A 24,601-nucleotide genomic window follows, 5' to 3' on the forward strand; every position below is an offset into this window, starting at 1 on the left:
AGAAAGAAAAATACCATATGATCTCATTTATATGTGGAATATAAAAACAAAACAAATAAACAAAACAAAATGAATACTAATTCAAAGATACAGAGAACAAATGGGTGGTTGCCAGAGGGGAGGGGTGTGTGTGGTGGGGGTGATATAGGTGAAGGAGATTAAGAGGTACAAACCTCTAGATATAAAATAAGCCACAGGGATGTAATGTACAGCACAAGCAACATGGTCAATAATATTGTAATAACTCTGTGTGGGGACAGATGGTTACTAGACTTATTGTTGTGATCATTTCATAATGTATGCAACCATCAAATCATTATGTAGTATACCCCAAACTAACATGATACTGTATGTCAAATATATTTCAATAAAAAATGAGGTTGGTTTTTGGACTCAAGACAGACTAAATCTGAATCTTAAAAACTCTAGTATTTACTAAGCTTGTGATCTTAGTCAAGTTACTTAGCTTCTCTGAACTTCAATTTGCCCATCTGGAAGACTGATAATTATATGAAATTCATAGAGCTGTTAGAAGAATTAAGTGCTTAATAATAAGTGCTTAATTAATGGTGACTATTATTATCATTAATTAATGGTGACCATTATTATTGCTATTTCTGCAGTTTTCCCATCGCTGCATTCTACCATAATTAGCACTGGTGAAATACTAATGTTTCAGCTTATGCTAGTTTCCAAAGCCTCCTTCTATACAGACAATTCGCCAATTAATCAAGAATCTCCCAGTATATCCCTTACATTCCCAGCATTGCGCTAAACCTGTGGCAACTACAGAAGGATGGAGACTATCACCCTAGGAAATCAACAATCTAGACATCACGAACTCGAGTGACATGTTGAACAAGTGTCTTCAGCTTCCCAGGTGTCTGATGGAGTTCTGATCTCTACGTCTTCCTGCTAAAGGGCTACAATGCTGTGGAAAAGGCTTTTATCACTATCCCCAGCTGCTACACAAGAGTTCTGCATATCATACATATCATGAGTATTTAGCAATCAATACATTATATTGATACATTAAACTCTTCTTTATTTTCTATATCTGATATTAATATCAAATAATGACTATTTCTGAAACTGCTCTTTAAAATAATTTTAATTATGTAGCTACTACACACTAAAAAAGTGCTTTCCATGTAAGGTTTAGAAACAGCTCAACATACAGTTCAACTAACACTGGTTGAGTGCCCTGTTAGGACTCCGGTACAATCTGAAGAAAACTATTAAATTGAAATTAAATCTAGTAGAGTAACCTAGGATCTGATAAGGACATAAAACAAGTCCTTGGTAATGAATGAATTTTGGTGACTAATTTTCCTATTTTAAGAGCGATTACTAACTTTTAAAAGAATGATAGAAAAGCAGTTTAATTCATAAACTAATAAGACTACAGCACTTTAAATGCATGTGTTCTAAAACAGTTCAGAGAGCAGCCTTTGATATGATGTCTCATAGCTCTCCGTAGAGGAATTTATACTTTTCTGAAAGAAATGAAGAGTTTTAGTTGAAGCTCTGGATGATTATCCAAGTCAAAGCAAAACAAAAGCTATCATAGGCTTTAAAAATCTTTAATTCCACACAAATTTGCCTAGCTTATTAAGATTCTGTCTTTCCAGTATTTTCCACAGTAATGAATATCTGATGTTTACAAGCATTAAGCAACCTAAAAAGAAACATAAAATACTGTGGTATGATTGAGGAATTTAAAAAATTTTTATTATACTTTTTCCTAATCAAGAGCATGCTTTTTCTTTAAGGCAAAGTCCAATTTTTTGGATCCCTGAGTCAGATCTTCAATCTTCTTTATAGTCCCAAACAACTCCATCCTTTTTTGCTATTAGCCACTCTCCTCTCCAACTTTCCATTATCCCTCTGAAACTGGTGTGCAATAACCAAACTGTGTGGTGAGCTTATAGGGGTCTAACCAGAGGTGAGTAGCTGGGAAGATCACTATATAGTTCTATGAACTGCCTCCTGAAACTTGGAAGTCTATTCTCGTCTCTGGCTCTACACAGTAACACTCTCAATAATTCTTGTCTTTGAAGGGGTTGGAGAATGTTATGTAAAACTAGGCAAGCTGTAACTTTTCATAGGTCAGAAATACCCAAGGGCTTTGATTTTTAATGTAACTTCCTTAGATAAAAACCAGTTTCCTTTTTCTAATCCGGGAAGTTGAATGTCTATAATACAACATAAATCACACAGTTTCTGATTTTACTGTCTAGACACCATCAACCCCCTTAACACTACCTTCTCTGTCAAAAGTCTGGGCAAGGCCCAAAATCAACTGATGTCCAACTAAGCTCGGAAATATATTCCTTCCAACTAAAGCTGGCAGAACTCTTGTGAGCACATTTGAAGCCAACTAAAAGCAGGGTTGGAAAATTAAGAATGGTTAAAAAAAAAGAAAGGGCAAGTACAAAACCCTTTCACAAATTAACAAGGCTCAATGGCATCAACTTGAAAGGTTTCTATCTCCACCTTAACTTCCAAATAAAGTAGTGTATCAGTCTTGCAGATAAATGCAGATATTTTTACAGCCTCACCATCCTCAATAGAGGCTCCACTGTCTGACAGACACAGATAATAAGAGAATTAAGTACATGCTCAAGAGGACAGCAGCAGTCACCTGGATTTTTATAGCTCCTCTTCTCTGAGCTCAAAGTCATCCTCCCAGCACACAAGTGAAGATTAGGGTATGGAGAACGGAGCCAAGAAATCAGTTGCTTGTTAAGGATGGAGGGTTACAGAACCATGTGAAGACTGGAGATCCACTACCCTTCTCTGATCACCCAACTGCTTTCCTCTGAGCCAGCCGAGGAAATTCTACATTATCCTAATAACAGTAGTAGAAATAACAGTAATGGCAGCTCTCATTCTTTGAGTGACTACTGTATGCTAGGCACTATACTACATGTTTCCTATTTATTATTCTCACAACAGCACAGCTTTCAACTCTATGATGTTTGCTATGGAGCTGCAGAAGAAAGATCTGTCTTGGAGCAAGCACTAAGGAGGATTACTTTCTGAATTTCCAAAAGGATGATTTTGATGAAATCCTGCTTATATATAGCACTTTAACATTACAAAGACTTTTTTTTTTCATTTCATCTTCACAAAAGCTTTGAGCAGCAAGAATCCTTATTTCTATTTTACACATGAGGAAACTAAAGCTCAGGGAGACTGTGACCAAATCCATACATTCAAACAGAACAAGGCAAAGGCTTGAACAGAAGTGTCCTGACTCCAACTCCCATGCTCTTCCCACTTCACCAAAATTGCCCCCTAGAAGAGTGGGCCCTGAGAACATTGTGAATGCTAAACCATATTAAGCACTGTCAACTCAATTCAACTAACGTTCATTGAGCACCTACAGTGCGCCACTCACTGTACTCAGTACTGGAGGCTCAGAAGTGAAAAAGCCACAGGTGATGCAGGAAAGGAGTTCACAGATTAGCAAGAGAGACCATCATGCAAATAAGTAACTGCGATACAGAGTAGTTTGTGCTGACCGCACAGGGGACACATAACTCTAGGAACGCTTCAAGGAGGAGGGGCACCTGACCTAGGTTTAGTAGGGTAAATTCAGGAGTTCAACAGGCAGGCCCTTCTTTAATTGACAATAAAGAAGGGTAAAAGATTAGTGATTCATGCAACGTAAGCACTGTGCCCAAGACCAAATATCTAGGAAGATTGACATAGGTGGCTTTTGCAGGCCAGACTATAGGACATCAGATCAGAAGGGATGGTTAATATTAGAACCAAATAAAGATACATGAAAAAATAAATAGGTCCTTCTCTTTTTCCTAAAGGTTATGTGCTCCATGAAAACGTCACGTTATGTTTTAAAGCCAGACAAATTTATCCCAACAGTTAAACGTCATCTGCAACTCTGACCATTTGCTAGAATGGCAAACCAAAATTTAACAGCCCAGTAAAAATATCTGCAACATGCCTATGTTTGTTTTCTGGAGCATCTCTAATTGGGGCTGGTTAGAAGTTGAGATACTCCTGCTGAGCTGTACTACCCCAGAGATTGCTCATCAATTTGTCTACTGGAGTGCTTTTGAGAAGAGGGAAAGCTGAAAGCCAGCCTGACTCTGTTGTTCATCTCCATTTCAAGTTCACCTTTTGTCCTATCCTTTGGCAATATCACTTCAAAGACATCAAGGTGGAATTCCCACCTTCTGAGGCCCAATATCCCAAATCCTCTCCTTCAGGCTCTTTTGTCCCTTGTTTTACCCCCACCTGCTTCCCTCTTACTCTTCCTCAAACTTCCCATCACCACCCCTCATCATCTAATTTATGGCTTAGCATCGTGGGATGTACCAAATTTCTAGGTGGAAATTGAGGATCTCATTTCCAGCCAGTTTTTCCCCCATTCTTCTCCTCTCTTCCCATTTGCCCATTTTCTTCTCAGAATCCCTTCTCCTGTAGCTTTTTATATTATGTCAATTTTTATGTGGGGGCAGGAAAGAAGTGTTCTCACTGAAGGGATGTAGTACAGGGGACACCATTCAACAGGAGAGAAAAGAAGGTCATCATCACTGAATTTCAAAACTCAAAGAGAGAAAAGACCAAGATGGTGGTCTTACCCAGAGCATTTTTTTCCTCAACAATTCAGTGTTCAGATTCACCTCTTTTTAACAGGAGGAAACTAGCTATACATGAGGCACCAACCATTGCCTGTCTATTTATATGCAAGACTCTGCCCTGTCCACAGACTCTGCTGCTTTGTTCAAACCTACTCTGGCCTTTGACCCTGAAGCACAGCTGACTGAACCAATATTAGGCACCTGACATAAACCCAGTCTATCCATAGGCTAGCCAACCACCTATGACTTGGTTGACAGGCTCAAAAAATTAGTATGAGCCCATGAGACTCCCCATTTGGGAATTTAAAATTGAGAAACTGCTGAGTCAGATTGACATGGCAGCTAAATTAAAGGAATATGAGGTAAACTCTGAACCACAGGGAAATGAAGTTATGAGAAAACAGAACAGAATGAAGCAGATCCATAGAGACAAGGATGAGCTTGAGGGAAAAGAGCGACTTCATGTTCCTAATGATTTTGTGGTTTCAATTTGAGTATGTATATCCTGGCAATTTTCCTCCCTTTTCTTACTGTCCTTAGGTCTCTGCTGTTTGCAAAAAACCGAAAACAATCCGACTAGAATGCAAAAATCATTGACCCAGTAATTGATGGCTAGTTTTAGCCTGCTGGCAGATCTGATAACTCCCCATCTAGTTCCAGAGTTTGCCAAAGATTCAAATTTCGTTACCAGGAACTGTAGGATTATTCAGTCTGAATTATGCAAAATGTTAACCAAAAGCTACCTGGCCTTTGCTCTCTGAATTTCCTCCTCATCAGGCTAACCCTCAGTGAAAACACAGGAAACATTTCTCCTCTGCGAAACTACCCTCTTCCTTCACGTTCAATCATCCAAACAAGCCAGCTGTGCCCCTGTGTTCATCACTTATTCTAATTAACCCAAGGAAGACATGGAGGCCTTGTACAGTGCTGTGTGTTCAGCAGTACATAACAGCCAATTATGATCAGGAGTCGGAATCTTCATCATCCTTTCTGGTAAGAACATCAAGGTGCACTCGTTTCAAGTTGTTATTCTGGATCACCAGTCAGAATTCATGTTTTTATCACTGCTAATCCTGCTCTCTAATTCTCTCAATGACTTCTGTTCTATTAAGATAAAGAATGGCAGGAATTATTAAGAGTGAGAGGTTCTGAGAACCTGGTTTATTTTAGAGTTCTACAAAGGCTTCATTTCCCCTTCCCACCACCCGCCTTTGTTTACAAGTGAATGTCTATTGCTCTCCTTCAGCGCAAATATTCACATGAAAAACATCTATATAAATAAGTGAGTGGTGTCAGAATCTGAAGAAATGTGCTGTGCACCAATAACAGCTCTAAGTTCCCACTGTGGTTCAGGACACTCCAGTAACTCAAATGACCCTTCTGTCCAAGGATTTGCATCACTTTGTTCTAGTTTTGCACTATATGGAATCACAGTAATGTGAATAATTTTTCTTCTATTAAAAAAACCACTAGGAAATCTATGAAAATATTTTTGACAACTGAGATAATCACATTTTAATCTGTTCAATTAAACACAGTAAGGTTACTTTTCTACCCGAAAATGCCAGTTAACTAAATTATACTAAAGTCACTTTAGTGAGAATTCAAAGAATAAATTTACTTAGTAAACTGAGCCAGAAAAGTAGCATTTAATTGATAGCTCATTATTACAGGAGGTGGGGAGGGAGAAGAAAAAATAAGTATATGCCTTAGTCAAGGCAGCTTACCCTAAACTTCTAGAGTCACAGGGGCATCAGAAGCTCCAGCAAAAGGGATCGGGGTGGTGGGTTCACCCCAGCATAAGGCAGGCTGATGTTTGGCCTGACACATTTACCAGGCAGGTGTATGAGAGGGCTAGCACAATATGGCACCAGAGGGCTTGGCAATAAGTTTCAGGGATTCTCTCACACAAGGACTAGAGGTCAGTCTTGAGGTCTTTTGTGGAGGATCCAGGCAGAAAATCAGCAAAGAGGGTCAAGATATAAACCTAGTTAATAGAACCAGGGCACAACTTCACCATAGGAAATGAGCAAGGGTAATGACAGAACAGGCCAACAGCAGGAATGATGAGGCTGACCCACTGACCCACTGACCAAGGGGTCCTTTAATTTCCTCTGCTAAGAGCCAGACTGCTCCAAGAGCTTGTAACAGGACCAAGACAGCTGGTGAGAATGACGGATTTAAACTGCTGTTACACAATAAATACACGATAAATGATATTATTACTGCTGTTGTTTCTTGTGAACGGATTAACTGGGAGAAGGTGGGTCACACTGGAACAGGTCTATGAACCTGAAAACTAGATGGGGGCACATGGAGACACATGTTTGGTGGGTGGAAGTCCAAGCAGGTGGGGCAGAATCTCTGGACAGCAGGGTGGCAGGAACCAGTGGGAGGTGGGGATGAGAGGTGTGAGGACGTGTGATGGTGCAGAGATAGGCAGACTGCAGGGTCTGCAAGTCACAGCTGGCCAGAGGCAGGTCCCCAGGGGGCTGGAGTACAGGGGCAAGACTCTAGTCCTCTACAGAGGGGAGAGGGGATATTCATAAGAATAAAACCAGAGCTGTACAAACAGGGCAATGGCATGGGTAATGCATTAGTTTCGCCTGAACATGGGTAACACTGGTCTCCAGAGCAAGACTGAAGAGGGAGGGAGGGTAAGGAGACAAGGGTTTACCCAGCCATCACAAAAGCTCAGCATCTTAGTTGTGGGGTGAAGAGATGCTGAGACCCAAAGCCAGGCATGCCAAGCCTACCTTCCCTCCCCTAAGATACAGGGAGAACAATGTCCTGGCGTACTTCTATGTGCATCCCCGCCCCCTCAACCAAAACGCAGGTGCACAGGAATTAGACAAGTTGCAGCTTGCCTGTCTTATCGCTTGCACTGGGGCTTGTACTGTTTGTGTTGTTGACCTGGGGTCTGTGTTACCAACAGGGACACACAGAGTTACGGTAACATCTATTTCCAGAATAGTAACAATCTGTGCCCCTACCTTTCATATAAATTTTCCCTTTGAATCGACTCTGGGGAGACTGAGCAAGAGTCAGTGAGGGTGTATGGATGAAATTAACCCTTGTTCTTTACTCCAAAGAGCCGGGGGTGGAGGGGGTTCCTTCCTCGAGCTGGGGCCATTCCCAGGATTCCTGTTCAGACTCTTACTCAGCATGCCCTCCCGCACGTACAAGGTAAGGTCAAAGTTCTCCATGGGTTGCTTAATTATTTGGCGAGGAACCCTGTCAACAAATATTAAGCCCAGACTAAATGCATGGCTGGAGGCACTGGCCGGCCCTCTGTGATTCTGCTGGGTGGGGAAGGTTTCTGGGCTGGCCTCATGGATGAGGGATAGAGGCATAAGCAGTTGCCGAGCGGAAACTCTGTCTTCAGAAAGGAAGCCTTTGTCTCATTCTTCTTGATGTCCTCACTAACGGATGGGGCAGCTGCCTATGGCTGTGGGTCTCGCTAACCCAAATTCTCTAATGGTCAGCATGGTAGTTTGCTGTCTCTCTGGTATTAGGACCAGGGGTCCTAATGCCTGGGCTTGGGAGTCAGAAAGACCTGGCTCCCTATCTCACTATTTAGTAAGCATTTGACCACAAGTAAGTCAAGTAACCTCTCCTCAGTTTTCCCATCTGTAAAATGGGGGGGATTTATAAGGGTGGGATGAAGTGGGGTAAACAAAGCAGCAAGCATAGCACATGGTAAGTGGTAGTCACCCATGTGCTTGGAGCCTACCTAGAGCCCAGACTTTACTTAGAGGGTGCATATTCTGATACGATTGGTCTCCTTGGTCTCTCATAGCTAGAGGGCTCTCCCAGGAGTCCCATAAGCTAGCTAGTCCCTTAACATGGGGTAAAAAGCCAGATACACTCCATGCCACTGCTGTAGATCTTGCTATCAAAGGTCTGAGAGCCATCTCAGGCAGGCTGGGGCCCCAAGAGCTGGTCCTAAGGCTTCTGCAGAGGACTGTGGGACTGGGGACCCGTCTTCGGGTGATGTGACAGGGCAGGCCATGGCCTGTTCCTACAGGCGCTGGGTTTAGAGTTCAGAGGCAGTCACTACATAATACCCACAACCATGATCCTTACAGAGTGCTTTCATTTGTTTCTTCACTTCAGCACAACAGAGGGTGACAGACAGCAGCATCACCCCAGTTTACAGGGAGCGGGGGGAATCCTGAAGTCCACAGCAATCGCCCATGAGCCCACAGCTACACAGCTTTTAAGCAGAGACGTCTGAAGACTTCTAGTCCAGGTCCTGCTCAATGACAACCTACCTCTTTACTGCCGGGGGGAGGTTCTCTGGTAACACCATATTCAGCCAGCTATTTATCATTTGACCAACAAACATTTATTGCCTGCTATTTAATAAGAGGTCTTACCTAAGAACTGATATTCAGGCCCTTTCCAGCTGAGGTCTCTTATGACCCTTTTACAACATTATGAGGAAAGTCATCCTTTTCTTTTGCAGCACCTACCACTTTTTAAAAAATATTTTAATTTAAAATTTATTTTTTATTATTTTTTATTGAAGTATAGTTAATTTACAATGTTTTACGTGTACAGCAAAGTGATTCAGTTATACATATATATATATTCTTTTTCAGATTCTTTTCCATTATAGGTTATTACAAGATGTTGAGTATAGTTCCCTGTGCTATACAGTAGGTCCTTACCACTGTTGTGAAGTACACATATATTTGTGATTATTTATTTTATGTTTATATCCCCAGTTAGACTTCAGGTTCCATCGGGGCAGGCGTCCTATTTGTTTACTTCTTCAGTTTTACATACAGCAGGCACTCAATGACAGTAATTGCTTGTTGAACTAACAAAAGTCATGTACTCTTTTGGACAGATGACAAAACTGTGCCCAAACGTTATCTGCCCAAGGTGGCCTTGCTAACAAGTAGTAGATCTTTAGAGCTGCCTGGAGCTTGCTAAGGGTAGTCTCTTTTTTATCAGGCCCCCTCTCAAAGGGTTATCAGAGCACAGTGGTCATAGCGATATTGGTCAAATCTATTCAGTCAGAGACATCATCAAGAATAAGCTGGACATCTCCAGTTGCTAAATAATGATGTTACTACTACCATTAGATACAATCTATCACTCAACATAACAGTGTTACCAGTGGAATCACATTTGTAGAGGGCATCACAGTATTCGGAACACTTTGATCTTCAACATCCTTGGGAGACAGGCAAAAAGATATTTTACTGGAAACTGAAACTTGTGAATTGCCCAAGATGATGTAACTGAGAAGTGGAACCTAGACTCAACTCCAGGTGGAATTTCACCTTGCAATGTAAGAAGAATTTTAAAAGTTCTTAAAAATGGAAACGATATTAAATGTGTAAAGGAGTTGTAAATGTGAATTCAAATCTAAACACCCGTACACAACCAGTTCAAATGGTAAGCTTAAAGGGAGAAATTCTCTAACTATTCATTTACTCAGAAGATGAGGATGAAGAGGAATTATAGAAAGGGTAGTATATTTTGATTCAGTTGAATATGATGACTTACTCCTAAAAAAATGGGGTGGAGAGAAAGCCAGGGCCCACGTTACACCTGCCTTTTTTGGTAGCACCAGCTTTGGGGGACTGGCCCAGCCCCCCCACTGAGGCTCAAGTGGATATTTCTAATGGCTTTCGCAACCTCCTGGCAGGTTTCAGGTGGAGTCAGCACAGGAGACCAAAATACAAGAGCCGTGAATCCCAACTCTAGGCAGAGTCTCGTCTGGGCAGGCCCCAGGCAGCAAGCCCACAGCCAAAGGGACAGAGGTCTCCAATTTCCAGGGAGAGAAAGCAGCAAGAGAAAAGCACAGCCTCCATCCTTAGGGGCTTGAACGACTGCTCTCTAGAAAGACAGAAAGCGGATAACCACGGAAAGAGGAGGGACTGATCACTGATGGAAGAGCTACTCTTGCAAGAGCTACTAGACACTTGAACATGTAAATGGATCTAATCATCATAACAAAGTTATAGGGTCATCAAAACTACTCCAGTTTTCACAAATGATGAAACTGAAGATCAACTTGCTCAAGGCCACACAGCTAATAAGCAGGAGAACCATAGTTTGAATTCACAGCTGTCCTCTTCCACCCCTTCTAAGGGCAAATGGAAAGGAGGAGAGAGCACAGCTCAAGGAATGTCCCAGGAGTCAGTCTGCCTCTTGAGTCAGTTTAAAAACAGGCATGTGTCTCTACACGCCGGGCTCTGTGTGACTGGTGAGCATGCCGGGATGATGACTGAAGTACCCGAGACAATTAGGCACCTCAAGCGATGATGGATTTGGGGAGTGGAGCAAGCTGGAGATGCAAGTGGACATATCAGTGGGCAGCAGGGGAGAGTAGGATCAGTGGAAACGAGGCTGGAGTCCACAAAACATGAAAGTGCACAGGGCTCTAATGCGGCCCTTTTAATAAGAGGTGTGCTTTCTGAACACCTGCCGTCCTGGGCTGTAACAGCATAACATCATACTTGGTTTTACAAATGAACATATCACTTCTAAGTGTACAGAAATACTCTATAGCATTTATGCGAGGGAGTCCTTGATATCTGAAAATGCTTATTCACTGAGAAAAGCCCAAGAATTTCCAACTCTTTTTTCACTACCTTTCCACTGTTTGCTTTTCTTCTCTTCCTCTCCATCTCAAGCACTTTGCTGCATTTAGATGAGTGGCCTTACCTTCCTATTAGGTAATGAAAGGAGTGCCTAAGATCAAGCTACTCATTTGCTCAATGAAAGTCAAGTGCCTTTGACACACACCAAAATTCTATTGTTGCTGCAAACAGCGAAGAATGTCAACAAAAACTAAAATGATAGTATTTACATTTCATGTTGGTCTGCTAGATAAGCAGATTTCGATGTCAATGACCCACAGTCATTGAAATACACTACATTGGGATCCACAACAAACAAAGGAACATGTATATGTGTCTATGTGAATAAAGGAGACAAAAGTTACATGAAACAATACATGGCTGTCTTATGCACACACTCTGATATTTCTATCAGAAATACTGATTCCAGTTCATTACAAAAAACAAAAAGTAGAGTGATGCACTAGGTTGACTTTATGATCCACTTATGAGTTGAAACTTGTACTTTGACAGTCACTAGCCAGACCCAGAATATGAGGACAAATCCATGGTGTTGCAGGAACTCCCCAACCAGAGGGGTGTAAAGAAGGGTGGGGAAGCTCCAGGAATTGCACACGCTCTTTCTTCTCCATTGACAGCTCCAGAAAAGGGTAAAACCAAGAAGAAAGGAGGGCAACATGGGTGATCATAGACTGAAAGAGCCCAGGGAAAAAGTAGAAATCATTTAAAAAACAGTTCTCGGGCTTCCCTGGTGGCGCAGTGGTTGAGAGTTCACCTGCCGACGCAGGGGACATGGGTTCATGCCCCGGTCCGGGAAGATCCCACATGCCGTGGAGCGGCTGGGCCCGTGAGCCATGGCCGCTGAGCCTGCGTGTCCAGAGCCTGTGCTCCGCAACGGGAGAGGCCACAACAGTGAGAGGCCCGCACACCGCAAAAAAACAAACAAACAAACAAAAAAACCCAGTTCTCCTGGCTAGTGTTCCACCAAAATAATGTGACTCAAGATTCCCTCTAATCATTTTTGATGACCCACATTACTACGAAGCATTATTTACAAGGAAGGCGCTGTTAGAAAACTGATTTTATCCAAACCTGATTCAGAATGTGTGTGTGTGCGCGCACGCACGCGTTTGTGTTTGTGTTTTAAACAGGCCAATGGACAGTAGCTGTTACATTTGCGGAATTTCCAGTCATTAGGCTGACCTCAGGACAGGTGAGTGTTTCAGGGAGCGTGTATCAAATCATAATTGAGCCCTCAGCTGCATTGAGGCCAGTGGGCCTCATATCTTGTATGTTTTCCTGCATTTACTTTCAAGAAAATGTCCTAACTTAAATCCCTATCATTCCTCCCCTTCACCAAGAAGCTTCTCTCCGGGGTCCAGTTTAAAAGCAATATTAATCCTCAGTTTTCTTGCAAACCACTCAGAGGCTTCAGTTATCCACTTGAGTGCTCACAAAGAAACATGCAGACACAAACGTGACAATCGCACTACCCATTTTTTCTCATGTAATTACAGCTCCAAGATGCACATTTCTAAGCCCTTTCCCTACAAACACACGATTTGTCCAGTCATAGGCACACACTGCTTGCCTCTATCATTAATGTCTCTTATCAAAATTTTTAAAGCACTCCTTTTGGGGGTGGGGCAGGGACGAAAGAGCATGTGTGAGGGAGCACACTCCACCCTTAGTAATAGGCTGCTCAGCTGTGAAAAGGGGGTTACCACTGAAAAACTGATGCTGTTTCCCTATAGTCACAAACTAGCTCATTACTCACCAGTCAAATACACTTTCTCAGAATGAACTGCAACCTATACATCCATCCAGATGTTTCCTATTTAATGGACATCATCACCAACTCCCCAAATGAGTTACTTGGGGAAGAAAACTAAATTTCCTTTGGGCATTCTTCCATAGAGGCTGGATTTACACCCATTTAGTGTCACAGATGTGTGAAAAAATTGATGAAAGCAGTGATTTTCAAGGTCCCTTCTAGGCCTTTTAGGAAGTCGTCTGAGAATGACTTGAACATTATAATTGTTTTAGCACCTTCTGTGTTTTGACACATTCTAGGGTTCTTTGAGCAACAAGAACAACAAAGTGTTCTGAGTTTCTGACCTCATTCCAAGAGGACAAATCCGGACATTGGTCCCTGACGTCTCCTGGCATCTGTGCAGATCTCAGCTTCCACCTGGGGGCTGCAGGTGGGAAGATGCAGGAGCACAACCCCTCCTGATGCAAGGGGATCAGGGTCTGATGCTGCCACCAAATCTACTCTCCAAAACATGAAAAAGATGCAAGTTCAGATGGAAACTATGCTTTCCCGTCTTGGTCAATGTAACTATCCCTTAACTGGTTTAGAATGTCACCAAAGAAGGGGAAGTAGAATCAGCTCCCAGCAAATAGTCAAGTTGACAGTCTTCTTCCTCCTCATGTTCCCCAATTATGCTTTTTGTTGTTGGTGTTGGATGGACAGGGATCCAAACAGCCAGGACATCATCACTGTAAGAAGTCAACCCAAGCAAGTGGAAATCGGTATTCTTTGATATGCATAGAGAAGCGTTTGGGATTTGGGCCATGATTCTGAGAACCTTGGGGCCAATGGGCATAGCCCTCTAGAATTTTTACAAAAGGCTGAGTGGTGCAGTCTGGTTGAAAGGAGATACAGTGGGTTTTTATACTTTTTTCTTACCATGACTCAGAGTAAGAAACATATTTTATATTCCTAATTAATACAAACACAAATGTATAAAATGAAAGGTTTCATGAAAAAACACTGACCTTATGTTGTCATGTACTCTTGACATTTTCTATTGATTCTATTACAGTAAAAATAAAAGAGCTGGACATGACTCACTAAATTGATTTCATGACCCCATGATAGTGTGTGGAGAGCAGCAATTTGAAGATACACACACACACACACACTCTGTACTAAAAGCCTTGTCTTGAAGCTGTGCTCTATTCCAAGTTAAACTACTTATATATTTGGGGTGGCTTGGGGAAGCTTGGAGATTAGGGGAGGCCTAAAGCTTTAGAGATGTTTAATTTGAGAGTAACAGAGAAAAGTGAAGAAATCAGTGCCCTTTTTTTTTTTTTTTTTTTTTTTTTGCGGTACACGGGCCTCTCACTGTTGTGGCCTCTCCCGTTGTGGAGCACAGGCTCCGGACGCGCAGGCTCAATGGCCATGGCCCACGGCCCCAGCCGCCCCGCGGCATGTGGGATCCTCCAGGACCGGGGCACGAACGGGTGTCCCCTGCATCGGCAGGCGGACCCCCCAACCACTGCACCACAAGGGAAGCCCCCAGTGCCCTTCTTGACTAGGGTCCCTCTCTCTCCCAACAGTGCATCTTTCAGAGAAAAGGGAGCCAGAAAACCAGGACCCTTGATAAAGGACTAAGATGGCACACAGAAAGTTAGGAAAATACCAAAAGCAAGAGCAAAAATGATTTGAGTACCTCAAAATACAGCACTAGATTTAAACTCCTCCACATAAAACTCTTGAATTGGATAATACCTCTATATCACAAATGTCCTAAAATATGACCCAAAGCCAAGCTTTAGTTACCTTACTCTTTCCTTGTAAAATGAAAGTTCCCTTCAAAAAAAATTCAAAGAATAAAATGGATGTATTTTTCTTCTATTTTTATCTTGTAACTGTACCAAGATTATTTAACTAACTTCAATTTTTTGAATCATTTCAGGCTAAAAATGTCTAAGTTTGCCAACAAGCATATCTCCAAGTTAAATAAAATCATTACATCAATATCTTACTGTGTCACAGTCTTAATCTGTACACAGCTTACTATAGAAAGGCTACATTTAAATGAGTATCTTTTACTTTTTTATGTTTACTCAGAAAAATAACTGTACGCATTTTTTGGAAGACAGAAGTAAAAATCTGGGAAACAAAAGTCAATTTTCAGCACAAGATGGAAATCAGTACATACGTATGGAGGGTTTATAAGAAAGAAGTGCTATGGGCACGTCAAGACTTTTAGTTACAACTCACAGCACATATCTTGTATCTACTTCTATCCATTTCTTTGGGCCATTGATTCACACTCATCACAGAAACATCCGCTGGTAGACACTGATAACAGTGACGTGTGACGGGAGAAATCATGTGGGTCTAGGAATCTCATGCTCTTTCAATGGCCTTTATTTAACATTTTCTATGGGAAAAATTTCTTATCAAATGTGCTATATAAATGGTGGAGTAAGCAGAGGTTTTGAAATAGAGTTAGCAAATTCAACTTCATCTCATAATGGGTTATCATTAGCAAGGCGTGAGTTTAAATGATTGGTTAATTAAGTAGAACAAGTATAATGCCTTGGGTTGAATAAAATCCAGTATTTTTTTATCCATCAAACCCCAATCCCATCTCACAAATGTAAATTATTATAATGTCCCCATCTCCCTATCACTTTCCCACCCTCCACTTTCCACCCTAACACACCCTGAGTTCCAAAAGGAAAGTATAGCATTTCCAAGCTGGAAAGTATATTAGATCTTATTATCACTGCAAAAATAAAAACCAGTGTCTCCTAATATCTAGAATAGTGCTGTATCCCAACCGTGCAGCCCTCTGTAGCTTGTACAAAATTCAGCCTATGATTATAAATGCATGCTCAGTTTCAGTTGCACTTGATTTATATTCATGTGAGACTCAATGGTGTCTACTGCCAAGATGGAAAGATTTGTGAATAACACATTTCAACGGCAAGCAGGAAAGTTTTCTCTTACCTGTCACTGACATGGATAATATTATATACCTATACATGGCAGATGCTGGGTTTGCTTGACAACACCCTAATGCGCACATTTTGGGCCAAAGGGGAAAAATTACTACCCAGCCAAATGACATTCTAGCAACCTCAAGAAATGAATCTCAGATTTGGAGTGGACTTCAGTCCACTCCAGGGCAGACTATATCGCTCCCAAACTGTGCTATTCAGGAATCCTGGAAGGAATGCCAGAGCTCGATGGAGCACGTGGTAGGAGAAAAGATGGGAGTGCAGTTAGAAATGCAGTGTGCGAGGCAGCCAGTTCCCTCTGGGCCCCAACCAGGAAACGTGGTTAAGGATGTGGTTCTCCTGGTGAATCTGGAACTAAGAATTGAAATCTCAGAGATCAGGGGACCACAGGTGGGCTTTTCTCAATCCTGCATCCTTCCCGACATGAGTGAAATTAATTTTCACTGTACCATCACCCTCATCCAATCTCACAGTGCCCTCTATCTCTGAAGGCTGCCCCTCTCTGCGTTCCCCTGGTTACTTCTAACTCAATTGTCACTTCTTCTGAGAAGTCCTGGTATGGATCAGACCCACCCCCTGGAGGTTCCACAGCACCAGACAGAGCTCTGGCATAAAACACTGTCCTCTTGTTCTGCAAGTGTCTGCCACTGGTCTGCCTTCCTAGCTGGACTGTGAGGTCCTTATGGGCAACGGTGGTATCTAATTCACCTACATCTCCCCACCACCAAACATTGGGTCTAGACAGTTGCTGAAGGCACATACTACATGAGTGACGCAACTATTGTGCCTTTGCCTTCAAAAACACAAGTTTTTTTTTTTTTTTGGTGGTACGCGGGCCTCTCACTGTTGTGGCCTCTCCCGTTGCGGAGCACAGGCTCCGGACGCGCAGCGCTCCGCGGCATGTGGGATCTTCCCGGACCGGGGAACGAACCTGTGTCCCCTGCATCGGCAGGCGGACTCTCAACCACTGCACCACCAGGGAAGCCCAACACAGTCATTTTTAACGCAATCATGGCACTCATCATTACTGCCAGAAGCAAATTAGAAAACTTCAATATTTCTTAAACAAAAGAACAAAGGAATCAAAGCAAACATTTTTAATGAAGTCAAAGATTTACTTACATTCAGATCAAGCAAAATACTGATATATTCATCTTCATTAGAATGACAGCTTACCCCATAAGCCCATCTAGCTACAAAAGCAGACTAAAAGTTGTATTCACTTTAATTTGCTATGTTAAACTAATTCAGTTTGATTTGTTGGGCAAAATTAAACCAACCCTATACTAATTTGTACTTCTATCTTTGTAGTCTGCTGTGCTCACTTCTCTGGTCATACTTGCTTAGATGACCTAGACATTTAGAAACAGCAGTCTAAAGTCTGGTGATTTATTCCTTTCTACGTGCTACTACCCCTCAGCACTCAGTTTCAAGAAAACAATGTATATTATTACATTATTTGACAATGACAAAGTAAACTGGGATGGCATTACACGCACACATTTTTAAATGGGATTTGTTGTTTGAGATTACTCTTGTCCATTTGGATGAAAAGTGTCTGTTTATGAAACGCACCTGAGGACTCTGACAGATTAAATACCTAATATCAGTTTAAGGACAGCAGTGAAAGTCAACTTCAAAGGTCAGGGGAGCATTTTGATGCAACATCAGGGATTGCATTACAGTAAATAAATATTTTTCTACTACCTGGGGTGAACAATGCACTGTGTTCTGTATAAGATATAAATGAAACCTTTTCTCATTAAGATTTCAGCTATTTTATCCTTTATTATGGCACCTCTTGATTAGGGGAATGAACTCTACCACGTGTCCAGATCTCCAGTCAGAAAACTAGGCTTTCTGAAGTGGTTACAGATTTTAACAGCAAATGTCATAAAATAAATAATAACCATCACTCATTTTTTAAACATGCATTTCCAAATTTATATTGAGGTTCATGAATAATTTATTTACGATGCAAAGACAGTAGAAGGTAAATCTTTTCAAAAGTCTTAAGTAGATTTTTTCTGTGTTGTGGTTTATATTAATGGACTGGATACCTAATTTTGAAGAAATCTGAGCTCAATAAGAATTCAAAAACATGCAAAAGCAATTTCCCAGCATATGTGAATTATAAGGGATCCATCGCTGCCTTCTTAGTCTTATAATGATTCTAGGAATCTCTGCAGAAAGTTCATTTTCAGCTGACAGCATCTAATAGAAGTCACTCCCTACTCATCATTATGTTCTTTCTTTTCAAGGCTTTCAAGGTCAACTGCATGGGAGTAGATTACATTATGGGATGCGTCCCAGTTCCCAAGACAACACGTCAATTTCCAAACGTTTATTGCCAAGGCCATGTAGAAGAGGTGGAAAAGAAACACCCTGAAAGAGAACAGTTGTTCTAACCAGTTGGAGGTGACAATTTATCAAGAACCATTTAATCTGACACCATGCGAAGAGTCTCCAGCGCCTTCACGTTCCAGCTTGGTGAGAATCAGGGTAATTTTAAATTATGGTTTAGGGTAGTTTACTCACCTGAAGTTAAACCGAAGTTTGAGGACACGTGTGCATTTAAAAAAGCAATCATCCAGTAGGCTGGTAAATAAGGCACAATTATGCGTAAAGTGTGCCCGGGCAATTTGTGGGTTTCATGTAAATGCCTGAATTATTTTTTTAACTAAAATGAAAATAATCCACTCTCATTTAGGAGAGGAGGGAAGTAAAATGATTCACTTAGTTAATATCCAAGTTATATTGTATATCGTTAGTGTGTAAAATGATATTCAGGTGGCAGTTTTATATTGATTTAATGATCTATTATGATTAAGCACAACTGGCAACAAGCACTTCAAGCAAAAAAGACCTTCATACTTTCATGAGAAGCTCAGTTCTGCCACTTATTATCTGTGTGTGACTTTGGACAAGTTACTTAACCTTGGTTACCAGAGACTCAGTCTCCTTATCTTTTAAATAGAGCTAATAGTAACACCATCTTTGGGGATTCACACACACACATAAGTTGGCTGGTCATTAGACATGGTCTTAATGCTCACCTTGCCTCTGGGATCAATATAATTATGCTTTTTTCCTAACCAAAGAATAAACCAGGACCCAAATACGTAAGTCCAAATAGTTAAGTGCCCCAATAGAAGGGGAATTACTATGCAAATATGTATTGCTTACCTCTTCCGTTTATGCCCTCCTTTCCCCCCCTCAATGTTTATTTTCACTTTGGAGATTTATGACTTTGTGCTAAGCGTATCGCCTTCTTCCTAAAGAGGTCCCCAACAGTGCAAATGCTCCAGGCAAGGATAATTAAAGCCATTATCACTTTGTGAGAATGAGTTTGTGTGGTTTTCTCTTAGACCAAATACCCCAGAATGGCCCTGAAAGAGGGGTGAAAGGGCACAGGATATATTTCACAATTTTCCTGAGTAAACTCTGTCAGTTAATCATTTATTAAGTACTAAAAACTTTCTGGAAAAAAAAAAAAAAACTCAAGAAAATGGCATTAGTAGTTGCCTCTGAGGAAAGGAACTGGGTAGTCAGGTACAAGGGTGAGGTAAGGGTGGCAAGATTTACTTTCTTTCTTTGTTTAAATAAATTTATTTATTTATTTATTTAGGGCTGAGTTGGGTCTTTGTTGCTGTGCACGGGCTTTCTCTAGTTGCAGCGAGCGGGGGCTACTCTTCATTGCGTGTGCAGACTTCTCCTTGTGGTGGCTTCTCTTGTTGCAGAGCACAGGCTCTAGGTGCTTGGGCTTCAGTGGTTGTGGCTCGCAGGCTCTAGAGTGCAGGCTCAGTAGTTGTGGCACATGGGCTTAGTTGCTCCGCAGCATGTGGGATCTTCCCGGACCAGGGCTTGAACCCATGTCCCCTCATTGGCAGGCAGATTCTTAACCACTGCACCACCAGGGAAGTCCAAGACTTACTTTCACCGTGTATCCTCTTGTACCTTTTGAATTTGGTACTGCGGACATGTACAATTGAAACAAAATTTTTATTTTTTAAAAACCCAATCCTCATACACTGTCATAGCTTTTAGATATTTGCTTACTGGACTTTGACATTTAGAAGTTAACTTTCTTTTTTTTTCCCCCTCTAAAATGTAAGCTGGATTCACTTAAAATATGATTGGTTTCTTAAGGCTAATTTGTCTTCAAAATATTAAGCATAGGGCTTCCCTGGTGGCGCAGTGGTTGAGAGTCCGCCTGCCGATGCAGGGGACACGGGTTCGTGACCCGGGCCGGGAAGATCCCACATGCCGCAGAGCGGTTAGGCCCGTGAGCCATGGCTGCTGAGCCTGCGCATCCGGAGCCTGTGCTCCGCAACGCGAGAGGCCACAACAGTGAGAGGCCTACGTACTGCAAAAAAAAAAAAAAAAAAATTAAGCATATTAAGACATACATATTCCGGAAGACACAAAGTTCTTAGACATGTAATATTATTCGCTGACTTTCTCTATATGCAGTTTTCTTCACTAAAACTTAAGCTTGCTGCAGACAGGGTCTGTGTTTTATTAATCTTTGGAGGCCCCATTATCGCAAACACTGAGCTTTCACAGAAGCGTTACTTTCTTTAGTTTGGTTCTCAGTCCTTTCTTCCAAGGAAGAAAAGTCATTAAATATAACATGATGCTTTGATTAAGAAGAAACTTCTCAGGATTTTAATTAAAACAAAACAACAAGAGACAGAGGCACGGAAAGGGAAAGGGAGAGAAAAACAGTTATAAATCACCTATAGTTGTAATGAAACTTGTGGGACTCTGCTGACTAGAAATGCTTGCAAAACACCAAATATGTCATAATGAGGGAGCACGAAGGTTGACCTAAAATCATGAACAAATTTGTTCAACAAAATTTATTTGCTACATGATTATTGTGTTCAGGGCCCAGGGGATAAAATGTTGAACAACGCAGACATGATCCTTGCTCTCACAGTTTTCATAAGAGTGGGAGGTACAGAAAGATAAACAGGCAATTACCATACGGTATGATAAATACCATAACAGGGAGTACAGAGGTGCTCATAAAAGGACAACCAATCTAATGCTTGAGAAGGTGAGATCTAATATCACAACAGTTGGGACTAGAGCTTTAGAGTCCTGCAAATCTGAGTTCAAATCCTGGTTTCACTAGTTCCACTCTATAACCTTGGGCAATTTAATCTAAGACTCAGTTTCATCACCTTTTAAACAGGAATAATGATAGCAATGAGCTCAAAGATTTGACGTGAGCATTCAATGAAACGCATGTCATAAATCCGGCACAATGTCTGGCCAATGGTAAGCACCCAATAAAGATTAGCTAATAATATTAATGGTAAGAGTAAACTGAGAACTGAAACATGAGTAGAAACAGCCAGGTAAAATGCAGGAGAGGAAGGAGGAAGAATGTCCTGGGCAAAGGAGGAATGTACACCCATAAAAGCAACAGCATGGTGAGCTTGAAAAAAGAACCTGGCTTGAGCCAAGAATTGGGAGGCACCTCGGGTGGGGTCAGAGATGCAACTGAAGCTGGAAAGGCAAGCAGAACCCAGCTCAACGGGTTTATCAGGCTCAGTGGAGGCCCCTCTAGAATTTTAATCAGAGGAGGAACAGGATCAGATCTGAGTTTTAGAAGGACCAACTTGGCTACAGTGTAGAAAATGGAATGCAGAGGGAGAAGACAGGAGATCAGTGTTAATAATTTTAATATAATGCCTCAGCTGTTGTGGAGTTTCAGTTAGGGAGTTAGGTGTCACATACATATATATATATATATAAAACAATCCAAGAAATCCTTGAAGTAATTATTATCAGCTTGCTGGTATTAGCTAATTAGCATTTCATTAATTCATTTGTTCATTCAGTTAACAAGAATTTATTAACTTCAGTGTAGGCAGCAAACTGTGAGAGATTTCAAAGAAATCTCTGAAGCACCCCACCCAACATGACTGCCCGCATTCCCCTCTCTGGCTGGAAGGCCCATTACCCTGGGAACCCAGATCAGGTGCAATGGCAAAGGTGTTTTGGGGCGGGACCACACACCTGCAGAAAACTTGAGCTGGGAGGCAGTGCTAATGAGCAGATTAGGCTGGAACCTAAGGCTTGAAGAAGACTCCCCTTCATCCTCGGAGAGGGAAATGTCACTGTAACTGCATCAGTGTACAGGAGACTTCTTACTGCTCAAGGAGTAAATCTTCCACGACCCATTGGTAAGTGAATAATAACGACCAACACTTATGAAATGTCCTGTCCTCTATATTTCTGATGGATTAATAAATTTATTACCACAATTCTATGAAATAGGTATGATTATGTCCACTTTACAGGTGAGAAAACTGAGGCAAGAGATACTCGCTAAGGTCACAGAATTAGATCCAGTCTGATGTTCTTATCCATTACACTATGTGGCCTCTGGCAGTGGGCCACCAGCCTGAAGAGTGAAACCCATCTAAAATGTATGCCTCAAAATCTGACAGGGAGACAGATCAATGCCCACTTTAGTATCAGGAAGGCCAAAATTTGAAAGGTTTTATTATAGGAATAAAATGAAATGGATGATTAAATATATGACAGTCTCAACATGAAACTGGACCAGCCACATCAAATGAGTATCATTTTGAAAGGGTTTTTAAAATCTATGTTACTCTTTTAAGCACAAACCACAGCTTTGTCATATGGCCTAGGACACATTAGAAAGTATTCAAATGGGGTTACATGCTTATCAGTTTAAAACAGAGTGGGTCATCTCACAGATTCAAAGATGGAGAGGTGGCGAAGGAGATAAAAGAGCTAAGAGAATGAGACCTGTTACTCTTTTGGTTTTCTGCTAAGGCAGGGTGAAAAAAAAAAAGCTGATTATCTTAGTGGGAAATAAATCAAATATACTTATTCTCTCAGACCAAGCAAAGTTCTATCAACCAAGTAGTGAAGCATGTGGAGAAGAAGCATATTTTAACTACAAGCTCTATGAGGCATTTCCAATGCGAATCGAATAAAGGAAAAATAGGGAGGGAAAATCCTTAACCCTCCAGATATGAAAGAAACCACCAGCTTCTTGCAATGCCACTTGATGCCAATAGCAACCAAGAGTCTTGACCCTGGGCTCTCAGCAGGCAATGAGAAGAATCCCAGGCCGGACGTCATTTTAAAATCCAGTCTCACTCTTATTTGTCTCTCCCCACTAACCTACCTTGTGTTTAAAGCAATCACAGACATTTTCACAAACTGCAATATTTTAAAGTAGTCACCATCCTCTGAGAACACAAAAAGCTCTAATTGCTATGAGCTTAAAAATACAGAGAATAAAAATTATTGAATTTGTGAAACCACCATTTCCAATTAAACACACAGACACATACACACACCAAACGCCCTACACCGAGTTCTGCTTTTCAAACCCAGACACCGCGGCTCAGCAACAGGCCAGTCTTCTTACATTCATTCACTTGCCAGTCCCCTTTGCGGGACTCACTCTCCAGCACCGAAAAGTAACTCGGGACGACCCACGTCTGCGGGCATCGACCGTTAATTCATCTGGCCCTCCCTGCTCCCAGCTCCTGGCAGGACTTGAGGGTTTAGGGTCATCAACCGGCCCCCCCGGAGCCCTCGCCCAGGCTCCGCCCGCCCGCTTGGAACGGCACCCCTCCCTGCCCCCGCTCCCTGGGAAACGAGCAGAGTTGCACTGTCTTCGCTGCTTTTTAATCTTTACAAATAAAAATGCCTATGAGACGGATTCCCCACCCCACCCACCTGCCCGAGTCCGCACCACCACACTCAGTCGGCTCCTCTAGAAGGCACCCAAGCTGCGCCGGCAGCCGGGAGGCGTGAACAATGAACTTCTCTCGCACACACACCGTCTCCCCCAAATGGGAAGTTCGGAACTAGCCCGGGGGCCACTTCCGCGCTTCCCCCAGCACGTCCGGCTCGGGCGGCGCGGGAGGGCCCGGCGCGCGTCCCCGGCCGCGCCCCTCGCGTCTCCGGGCGGCCAGTTACCTCCTTCCTCCGGCTCGGCGCCCCGGGGCGGGTGATGAGGGCCGTCTCCTCGCACACCACGGCCACGTCCTCCACGAACACGCAGTCCGGGAGGCTCTCGTCGGCCGGCAGCTGCACCACCTGCAGCCCCAGCTTATTGCCCAGCACGCCCACGTACAGCTGGTGCTGCCGCTCGGCGCGGGCGAAATCCACCTCGTCGCCCTTGGTGCTCCTCAGCGCGTGCTGGCCGAGGGACTCGGGCAGTCCCCGCACGACGACGTGGGTGGCCCGGCCGAAGGCGGCGGGATGGCCGAGCGAGGCCATGACTCGGGGAGGCGGCGGGGGGCGCGGCAGCCGGGTCTTCCGCGGGCAGCGCGCGCCGAGCTTGCGAGCGCCCGGCGGCTCCCCTTGGCAGCAGATGAATGTGGTGCAGCGGGAGCCCGGCTCGCGCCCGGAGCCCTGCCCGCGCGACTGAGCATGCCCAGACCTCCGGGCGCCGGCCCGCGCGCAGCCCGCGCGCCCACTTGGCGCTCTCGGGTTTGCGGCAGCTGAGGCGGGAGTTGTAGTGGCGAGCATCGCACGAGGAGTGGGGCTAGAGGCGGCGGCCGAGGAAGCCGGCAACGCAAGAGGTGCGCGCTGGTGAGGGGAGCTCGGCCAAAAGGCGCTGTACCCGGA

The 24,601-nt window shown here is 42.8% G+C and overlaps 1 protein-coding gene across 1 annotated transcript in view; it reads right to left on the reverse strand.

Annotated features, from left to right (window-relative positions):
- DDAH1 (dimethylarginine dimethylaminohydrolase 1) overlaps positions 1 to 24,346 on the reverse strand; it is a 161,464-nt gene extending 137,118 nt beyond the window's left edge. Inside the window, exon 1 of the mRNA XM_065879304.1 lies at positions 23,948 to 24,346. Coding sequence (XP_065735376.1) covers positions 23,948 to 24,250 — 303 coding nt within the window. The 5' untranslated portion in view covers positions 24,251 to 24,346. The remainder of the gene's footprint in view (positions 1 to 23,947) is intronic.
- Between the last annotated feature and the right edge of the window lie 255 nt (positions 24,347 to 24,601).

The sequence above is a fragment of the Phocoena phocoena genome, chromosome 1, assembly GCF_963924675.1.
Source record: "Phocoena phocoena chromosome 1, mPhoPho1.1, whole genome shotgun sequence".
NCBI lineage: Eukaryota > Metazoa > Chordata > Mammalia > Artiodactyla > Phocoenidae > Phocoena > Phocoena phocoena.